This window comes from Aptenodytes forsteri, unplaced genomic scaffold, assembly GCF_000699145.1.
Source record: "Aptenodytes forsteri isolate BGI_AS27 unplaced genomic scaffold, ASM69914v1 Scaffold62, whole genome shotgun sequence".
Taxonomy (NCBI): domain Eukaryota; kingdom Metazoa; phylum Chordata; class Aves; order Sphenisciformes; family Spheniscidae; genus Aptenodytes; species Aptenodytes forsteri.
The window spans coordinates 2,000,121-2,010,583 of record NW_008794595.1 but is presented as its reverse complement, the minus strand read 5'-3'; the positions used below and the strand labels follow the sequence as shown (position 1 = coordinate 2,010,583).

The 10,463-nt window shown below is 40.4% G+C and overlaps 1 protein-coding gene across 1 annotated transcript; it reads left to right on the top strand.

Annotated features, from left to right (window-relative positions):
- The first annotated feature begins 449 nt into the window (after positions 1 to 449).
- GDAP1 (ganglioside induced differentiation associated protein 1) lies at positions 450 to 9,165 on the top strand. The gene is made up of 5 exons (XM_009272638.2): positions 450 to 623; positions 1,865 to 2,038; positions 5,482 to 5,576; positions 6,037 to 6,151; positions 8,783 to 9,165. The coding sequence occupies exons 1-5, from the start codon at positions 518 to 520 to the stop codon at positions 9,163 to 9,165; spliced, it is 873 nt and encodes a 290-aa protein (XP_009270913.1). The 5' UTR covers positions 450 to 517.
- The last annotated feature ends 1,298 nt before the right edge of the window (positions 9,166 to 10,463 follow it).

Here is a 10,463-nt window from a genome sequence, read left to right as displayed (position 1 = left end):
GGTGGCCTGCACCCGAGGCAGGGCCGGGCCGGGGAGCCGGGGCCGGACCGGGCCGGCTCCGCAGACCGGGGACAGCTGTCCGGGGAGTCCTTCTCCTGGGGTAACCCCGATGATACCGTTGCAGGTGCGCTTGGCAATAGCCGAAAAAGCCCTGAAGTGCGAAGAGCACGATGTAAACCTGCCGCTGAGCGAGCACAACGAACCATGGTTCATGCGCTTAAATTCCTCTGGAGAAGTACCTGTCCTGATCCATGGGGAAAACATCATTTGTGAGGCAACGCAGATTATCGATTACCTTGAAGCGACCTTTGTAGATGGTAATCCCTTAGGCGTTTCGGTGTGAAATCCTTCCCCACGTACCCGTCATGTGCAGCGGTGTTGTGGTCAGCTCCGTATCGCTACGTTTCGTTCAGGGATGATACCGTTGCAGGTGCGCTTGGCAATAGCCGAAAAAGCCCTGAAGTGCGAAGAGCACGATGTAAACCTGCCGCTGAGCGAGCACAACGAACCATGGTTCATGCGCTTAAATTCCTCTGGAGAAGTACCTGTCCTGATCCATGGGGAAAACATCATTTGTGAGGCAACGCAGATTATCGATTACCTTGAAGCGACCTTTGTAGATGGTAATCCCTTAGGCGTTTCGGTGTGAAATCCTTCCCCACGTACCTGTCGCGTGCAGTGGTGTTGTGGTCAGCTCCGTATCGCTACGTGCTGGTTCGTTCAGGACCAGAAAATATTTATAGTCTCACGAGTAAATGGGCTCTCCTAATAGTTGGTGGTATGGGGTAAAAACACGTTCCTTTAAAATGAACTGAGGGCCTTCCAGCACCTTTACAAGTAGCTGTGAGTGAAAACCTACCACTGTCTTCCTCACCCCTTCAGGAAGGATGGAGAAATCAGTTCAGTAATGGCAGCACCGCGCTGTGCTAACCCTGTGGTAAGACTGCCGTGAAAAATAATGTTTTGAACAGAGAGCTGCACAATTGCTGTTGTTGGGCAGGTCCTGCTTCTCTGTGAGAAAAAAAAGATAGATGCTTAATTCCAGAATAATCGTGGGTGGAGAAAAGGAATTAGAATGAGTAAATTATTTTTGGAGCCAAAATGGAGCGAAGAGGTAAAGAAGTAGGAAGAAAGAACTCAGAAGTGATCGCGTGCAGGCTTTTGAAATTGTTTGTGTCTGTATTGCCAGAAAACAGACTGCCTCAATTTTTGAAGGAAATGCAGAGTTGTATTTTTTTAGGTGTGAAGAGGCAGCATTTTGTGTTTCAGGGGTTTAGCGCTGCCGTTTCTAAGGCATGAAGAAAACTTCATTGTTGCGTGAACATAATATGTATTTAATGCTGGCGTTTTCATCAAATGAGGGGCCAGGTACATCAAGGGCAGGGTAAAACTCAGTGGTGTGCAGGAATACTTCTCATCATGCTTTGAGTAGGATTCCTGTACTATAATTTTTGCAGCATTGCAGCTGCAGTAATGTTTCAGCCGTAACAACTTACTAGAACTTCAGTTGTGCCCTACTGTGAGAGGGCTAAAGGGTTGTGTGCCATGGTCGCCCATTCCTAGAAGTACAAAATAGATGCTGAATCCAGTTTTCTGATTTGAAGGCCTCTTAAATACGTGTTTATGTGGGTTGCTGCATAGGAATTGGAATTATTCAAACGTTTTAAAATGAAGTACGTGTATATGCGTTTCTGTGAGCTGTGATAACATTATTGAGTTACGGTGGGGAACAAGTGAATCTTTCTTAACTGTGGCTGTGCCATCTGTGCCGGTTGGATGTAACCGAAGTAACTTTGGAAATACTGCTTTTGGTCAATTACATGGTTCTTCTTTTCTTAACTTCATTTTTAACTTTATGTTGCAGAGGAAGTACCAAGATTAATGCCAGAAGAAGGGAGCATGTATTATCCAAGGGTGCAACACTATAGAGAGCTTTTAGACTCCTTGCCTATGGATGCCTACACGCATGGCTGCATCCTGCACCCCGAGTTAACGGTGGACTCCATGATTCCAGCCTATGCTACCAGCAGAATTCGTAGTATGTACTGGTACAGCTCTGAATGCTTATCAGTTAATAGGATGTTGCATTACATTCATCTTGTGTCTTCAGTGCACCTTGAGCAGAATATATTGAGCACAGATTTCCAATTTTAGTTGCAGTCCTTGATAATTTGCGTGTATACTTTTTATTGATTTTGTAGTCTGTTATGATTTGAAAATGGGAAAGAGGAAGTGTCATTTTTGAGCTGTCTGTGGAATTAATTTTCCTAATGATTGAAAATGTGCTTCTTGTGCATAACAGAAAATGGCAGCTGTGACAGCTGTGAGTATTTTATTTTCTGATCTTGCTGCTTATGCTTATAAAGCAATTTATAGGGAACAGCTCTATTACTGCTCACATCGAACCACCACACTGAAGGAAACCCATTTTTTTGTGACTGTAAACTTGTAATAAGTTTACCTATTAAATTAAAGCAATTGCTTTCCTCTCAAAGTGGTGCAAATGCAGATTAGCCTCAATGAAACAGTCTGTTTATCTAATATATTATAAGGCCCTTTTTGTCTGAGGAATGTACTAGTGTCCACTTGGTGCTGGGGGTAGGGAGAAAAAAAAACAAACGGTGGTCTGATAGAATCAATGGTAAAATGTTCTTTGACTTCCTTGGGATCGGTATTTTACCTGATGGATTTTTATATACATACCAGTTTCCCATGAAAAAATACATTAAGGGCAGAGGAAATAACTGTAGATTATGTTGCACAGTCCCCGTTATAACAGAGAACCTCCTGAAATGAACTCCTGTTTCAAATCCAGTAGTTTGCAGAAATACTTAGTTTAAACAACGTTCAGTGATATTCAGAAAAATCCTTGGCAAATAATCTTTCAGTTCTCATAGCTCTTTTTTTTTCTTTCCACTTTGGTATCAGATAGGGAGATAAATATTTAATTCTTTAGTCTTGGTTTTTTCCCTGTGTGTATGTCCAAAGACTCCAGCATTACTTTCAGGCACAGAACTGCACTGGGAATCCTCGTTCAGCTGGTCGTGGATCATGACCTCAGTCTAGCTTTTCAGAACTGCTTGCAAACTTAGAGTCCTCTCGCCAGGAAACATGGCCTGTATCTTTTGCTTCAATTTATATTTTACATTGGACTGTGTTGAAACATCAGTTGGTTGCTTAGGGCCAGTTTATCAACCAGTCCAGACCACTGGGTATCAGTGCCATGTTTTTTCTTGATTTATGTCCCTTCTAGTCTTTGTACCGTGGCAAACTTTAATTAATGCTTTTATGTTTCCTTCTAAGTATTACGAAAGAACTAAATAGTTCTAGGACAAGGATCCAATCCCGAGAACACGGCTGGATGACAATTCCCTGTTTACAGTTATGTTCTGAGATCTCTGATTTTTTTTTTTGTCAGTCAGTGCTTTGTATCGTGTTGATTTTTTTGTATGGTATTTTAGAATGCTCCGTAGAACAAAGTCAAATACTGCAGAGACTTTGAAATGTAATACAACTATACTATTAACAAATTCATAATATCATAAAAGCTGATACTGTGTTACTTTGAGAAGTTCTGTTTCCAACAAACTGTGTTATCCTACTCCTTAAAATTTTTGGCAAGTCAGTTCTCATATTAGCCACGCCGTTGTGTTGTCAGAAGTGAAGTCAGGCAGTTAGTTTTCTTTACAGTTGCATGCGTTATCCTTTATAAAACATCAGAGCAGAATTTGTTTTCTTTCTGTCTGCTGGAAACTTCTTGAGCATTGCAAAGTATTTAGAAGTCAGTGTTGCTGGTCCAATGATCAATGGTTAAAAATAAATTTTTTGTAAAAAAGTATCTGGAGAGATTTTAGAATGGGTAATTTCAGGAAGAGTAATTAGCATTCTTTTTTTTACTGAATTAACATGAATTATTCTCTTGTATCAGTGTACTGTCTGTTTTTTGTTTCTTTTTTTTCCCCCCAAATGTGGATGCTGACTGTTTATTGAACAATTGTACTTTACTCGTAGGCATTATTGATATTTTTTCTGTTTTCACACAGTAATAGTAGTCAGTGCATTTGTTACGGTTCACTTTACAATGTTGTCTTGTGTTCTGCTGACTGTATGTATTCTTCCCCTCTAGCTTCTAGTTGGTATAAATTGCTGTCAGTTTACACACACATGTTCATATTGGTAGAGCTAAAATTACTACTTGTCTAAATTGGGATATTTTCTTATCTTTTTATACTTAAAGCATAGCCTGCTTTCTTGATTTGAGGCATTTTTTTGAATAGCTCATGGATGTTCCTAAACAATTCCTTTGCTTGTTCAAACTTCTCCCGGATGGTTTAGTTTTCAGCTTTGAAAAGCTGATCTTTTTCAGCCTGCTAGATATCATAAGCCGCCAGCCAGTTATGTATTATGTTTATGCATACCAAATCCAATTAAGTAATTAATTGCATATGTAAGATTTTAGTTGTGTGATAACATCCTTCAATTTCTTCATATACTATGTTGGAAGATGGCTTTCACAGTCACGTCAGGTTGAAACAAAGAATATATAAAACAGTGAATTCATTATTCTCTAGCAAGAATTTTTTATCAGTTTAATTTATAAGACTTAATTCAAACTAATCTTAATTATCAAGTACAAGTGAGAGGTGATTCATGCCCTATAACTATTCTTTTCTTCTCAGATTATTACTAGAAATATTTATTTTTAGAAGATAACTTATTATTCACTATCTTTTGGTATTCTAGGTCTGTAAGTATGGCATTTTCAAGCAAAGCCCCATTTTAAGGACAGAAAAGGCTATCTATACACATGTAGTAGAAATCAGTAAAATTATCTCAAATTTTTCACATCATTCCTTCTTTAAGTCATGTAATGAATCTTTTTCTAGAACATCCATATACTCTGTAATGAACATTTCCAAAAGGGATCACAGATTTTGGTGTCACATTTTAGCTAACTGAAAACACCTTCGTTCCATATTCAGTGGTATTTAGGCTTTTGTTGTGGAATTATGCATGTGACCTACAGTGACCTACAGAAAATCTCATTATGGGCCTGTCTGCGCTTTCACAGCATGAAAAGTGTGTTAGGAACCCAGGAACTGAGGTACAAAAACATTGGAGTCCTAAGATATTTGTAGTAGAATTTCATGGATTTAGCACAGTTTTTGGCAGCAAAATGGTTTTATCTGAATAAGAGAAAAATATTAACAAGAATTCCTCATTCTTGCCTGGCAGATCACCAATTTATAGAGTTCTTTGCAAACTGATGAGAAGAAGGTGTGGTGGGGTCAATTTATGCAGCAGTTAAGTTTTCCAAAACATGGTGGTTTTGAATCCCAACTTGGTGGTGATGCTTCATTGAAGTACCACTTCCCATTTCTTTGCTGTGGTATTGGTACACAAGCTATTGATTAGTTCCTGTGGGTTACGTTATGGGTACGTTTGGATATCTAATGTCATTCCTTTGGTTTTTTGTATCAGGCCAAATAAGTAACACAGAATCAGAGTTGAAGAAACTTGCGGAAGAAAATCCAGACCTTCAAGATGCCTATATAGCAAAACAGAAGCGCCTTAAAGTAAGAAAACTCTTTGTATTCCCCCGTTTATTACGAGCTTGTTAGTGTCAGGTTTTTTCTGCCACGATGTAAACATTTGTTTCACCTGTCATTACCAGTAATGTCATGCAGTGGTTTAACCCTACAAGGCATGAAGCAGTCTGTCCCCCAGATCAGCTACACACTTCAAGTGTGTGCTGAAGTATTGGACTGGTCCCACTGACTCCAAAGGACACACATCTGTGCTGGTGTTGGGCTGTTGAGCACCCTGCAGGGTGAGGCAAACCTTGATGTCTAGCATCTCTAATGTTTTTCTTCTGTTATGTGAATTGTCACCAGTATCCAAATGGTATCCAGCTGACTATGTGGAGAAAATAATCGCATTTTATGAATAAGCACTGTAGTATCTAAGTAAAAGTTTCTCTGATAAAAGTATAAACTCTGTACAATGATTAAAATGCTAACCTGTATATATATTTAGTCTAAACTGCTGGATCATGATAATATAAAATACCTAAAGAAAATATTGGATGAACTGGAAAAAGTTTTGGATCAGGTTGAGACTGAATTGCAGCGGCGAAATGAGGAAACACCAGGTAAGGAATTATTCTTGCTAAATCCTGTTGATGCTTATGTTTGGGGAGACTGAGTAAACTTGTTGACAGCACTATTATAGAACTGGTTTTAATGTATCCAATTTGATACTTTTAGGATATACTGATCTAACATCACAGAAGGGATCAATACTGTTTTAAATACTAGTTTAGTTTACTGCTGCTGTCATTCAGTTCTCACTGTCTTATGAGAGTGCTTGATCACATTTTCAGCATAGTGAGTATAATTAGCTGCACAATTTTGCAGTATTTTATCAACAAAATAAGAAAAACCTTAACTACAGAGTGTTATTCTTGATGTTGTAGTTGTAGGCCTCAGTTCACTATAATGATCACGACCTTAATGTTTAACACAGGTTTATTACAATCTTGTGTAAATATTGTGCTGATATTTGTGGTATATGCAGAATTAGCAATCTGGATAAGTGCTCTAATCATTAAGCAACCCTCCTCCCCCACCCTCTTGGAAAGCAGTGATGTTTACCTGCCATCCACCCAAATGAGAGTTGAATTTTGTTTAAATGGGATTAGTCTTCTGCTTATTCAGAGTCTGGTCCAACTCCCAGTGGTGCTAATAGGAATCCTTCCTCTGACTTCACTGGGAGCTGCATGAAGCGCCAGTCAATATCAACTGCATCTGCTCAAATCAATAACTCTTTGCATTTGGCTCTATAAATAGCTGTTGTAATAATCCCACCTGAGGTGGGTGTCGGTCTCTTCTCCCAAGTAACTAGCGATAGGATGAGAGGAAACAGCCTCAAGTTGCGCCAGGGGAGGTTGAGATTGGACGTGAGGAAAAATTTCTTTACTGAAAGAGTGGTTAAACATTGGAAGAGGCTGCCCAGGGAAGTGGTTGAGTCCCCATCCCTGGAGGTATTTAGAAGATGTGTAGATGAGGTGCTTAGGGACATGGTTTAGTGGGCATGGTGGTGTTGGGTCGATGGTTGGACTCAATGATCTTGGAGGTCTTTTCCAACCTTAATGATTCTATGATTCTATGAATTATCAGTTACTATCAAGACAGTAGATTTGAACCAGCGATTGAAAATCTAGGTTAAATTTTCTACTGACTCAACAGCGAAAGAGTCACAGAAAATGCTTTAACTCACAAAGGATGGTAGGATTTTGTTCAGCAAACCAAGTCTGTCACCATTTCCAGCAGCCTGTTTGCTTTCTCTGCTAGATAGCCTTTCCAAGGAGTCAACTGATACAATGTTGATGAACTTACGAAAACCACCAGGATCGCAGGATTTAGTAAAACATGGCTATTACCTGCCTCTTGGAATTTTGTCTGAGGTATTCACATTTTTGAGGTTTGTGAGCAATGCTTCTCCAGGTCCTGGTCAACATCTGAACTTCTGCTTCTCTTGCTACTGCTCAAATCCCTCATTCACTTACTGCTGCTGCCACTGCAGGCGTCTTTCTTTCACACAGGTTAGCTTCTGTGGTCTTCCTTTCCATCATCTTATTTACTTAATGAATCCCCAAGTATCCTTTCAGCAACATAGGATATACTCGTTCTCTGCCGAGGCCTTTCTTCCAGACCTGCATAACCGGTTGAAATGGACTGGTACCGCTGGTGTGCCAAACTGTTGCTTTCCTCTGGTGGCAAATGAGTTGAAAGGGACATTGCAAAATTTCTCTGTTTCCACAGAGGTGCTACTGAATGTTCATGCCAGCGCTTTTGTGTGCCTGTTGTGTGAGAAGAACTGCAAAAGGTTGCAAATGAGGAGGGAACAGCATAGTACTGTTTGAGATCTAGGCTAGAGCAGAGTACTCATGCTGGCAGCTATGCTAACTACCAAATTTCATATCCTGGGTTTCAAAAGCTCTCAGTGTAGTCAGTACAGGTCAGCCCTTTTAGGTGGTGGTGGTTCCGATCACTGAACTTAGAGGTGTGATGCTGCCTGGCAGTGCCTGCTCTGAGCCATCCCCGGAAGATTCACCCTTTTCCTTTGACTGGAGAGGGAGCCTGGGGTCTCCATCTGTGCTGCTGACTAATGGTGGGCAGTGTGAATATCCATTGCTTCTCAAACTTCTCAATGTAAAAACCCCATGGTTTGTGGTCTAGGAGGCACAAAGGAAGGATGGGTAGACAAAGTCTGTCTTCTCGCTGAGCTGGTGTGTTTGGTGCAGGTCAGTCATCTGATCTGTTTCTTTTTGACTTGAAAGTCTCCAGCAAATTAGCAGTTATTGAGTGAATGCCATAGAGCTGAGTGACACAGACAAGATGATAAATTCTTCAGACAAGTGGTAGCTTTTCAGTAAAAGCTAAACTGCCTTCCTCCTTTCCACTCCTGTTTAATTTAATCCAGATTTGAGAAATGTAGTTGAGGAAAATAAGTGTTTACTGTGGGTTTTAATTTATGAACCTGAAATGTGGCTCTTTTTTTGTTAACAAATGTAAGCCAGGCTGCTGAGCCTAAGACTTTACAATATTGTGTGAAGAATGGACAGGGATTAGTAAAATGTTCATTGATTAAAGTCATATCTTAGCTGAAGTGTTGGTGGTATTTATTAACAGCATTTTGAAATAGGACTAAACTAAATGTTAGCCCATGGAGCCCATGTATTCCATTAGCTCCTAATTCTTTATGTTTTATCTCTGCTTAGAAGATGAAAATCAGCCTTGGCTCTGTGGTGATTTCTTCAGTCTGGCAGATGTATCGCTTGCCGTCACATTGCATCGCCTGAAGTTTCTGGGATTAGCAAGAAGAAACTGGGGAAACGGAAAGCGGCCCAACTTGGAAGCCTATTATGAGCGTGTCCTGAAGAGAAAAGCATTTTACAAAGTTTTAGGACACGTCAACAATATATTAATCTCGGCCGTTTTGCCAACGGCGTTCCGCGTGGCCAAGAAAAGGGCGCCCAGGGTTCTCGGCACCACCCTGCTGGTCAGCATGCTGGCGGGAATAGGTTACCTTGCTTTCATGTGTCTTCGGAAGAGGTTTGCCAACATGATGTTATCGATTAGAACCAAGCAAAATTATTTTTAGATCCGTCTGTCCCTGGTGGTGAGTGAAGGGCATCTCTACCCCCCAGGAAAATATCCCCAATAAAATATAAACGTAGAAGAAAGGTTATGTCTGTGAATTAGAACACTGTCACACAGTAATCGTCTCCTGTTGTTGTATAATTGGATTGGCAATTGCTGAGATATTTGTGGAAAATGTATGTTGGGGGGACAACAAAGGAAAGAAGAGACTTTCTTTTCAGACAAGGACCTATAAGGGCTGTAACAGTGCTTTGTTAAAGTGGTTATTGTCTCCTTTACCCAGTAGCTGACCTAATTATAATGCTTTTATTTAATAGATATGCAGCAATGTGACAGCTTTTCACTGTGGGTGAAATGCATTACTGTGCAGAAATCAGCATTGTTGAAATACTGAAAATAGCACTTACTTTAAATTCTCAGAGTAGGATTTAAGTGCAGCATAGGCTCTGTGCCTGTTGTGTATGGGAGTGAGTGTCTCTGTACTGATTAATGTCTATTGATTTGCAGTTGGACCTTTAGGAATGTGTTAAAAAGTAGTCTTGTGGAGCCACTTTTGTCTTCTCACTGTATGTTCATGTAGCAGTACAGGAAGAGACCTGAAGCATGTATGAACATCAGTGATTTGTAGGCCACACGAGTGAAATTCTCCAGAGGCATCAGCGGTCAACAGGTGCTAGACTTCTGCTGAAATGCAAATGGGAGTGAAAAACCTGACACTTGTCTTTTGAAAGCCTTTTGAGTAGCCTTTGGCTCAGCCAGGTACTCAGCTCAGCTGCAAGCCCTGGCTGAGTCAAACCAAACTATCTCAGTGCACACTTCCTGCTTTCATTGGGGTGGTTGGATAGAGTTGTCTCCATATTAGTGTTCCATGTACCCTTTCTTGTTTCCACTCTGAGCACTGGCTATTTTTTGCACACTACTTGGCTGTGTTAGCAATTGCATGTGCCTCTATGAAATGTTTGCCCACAACGTGCCACAGCCAACTAGAAAATGTACGCACAACAATGCATTTTGTAAAAGTAATTTAAAAGAGTTCACTATCTTTCAGTCTGGTTAGGTAGCCTAGATTGAAGGTGAAACTGTAATTTAGCAATCTGTTTGTTTATGGAGAGGTATCATATTGGTGGTAAGTGAAAAATACAGGTCAGTTTGGAGACAGATGATTTGTACTGCAGATTTTTTGCAAAGCTGCACCCTTGTAGCATGTAGGAAGGGTGTAGAAAAACACTTTGATTACTTCCCACTACTCAGCAGATGCCGAGAGTTTTATTAGGTTTGAACTGAGCTCCCGTTTCAATG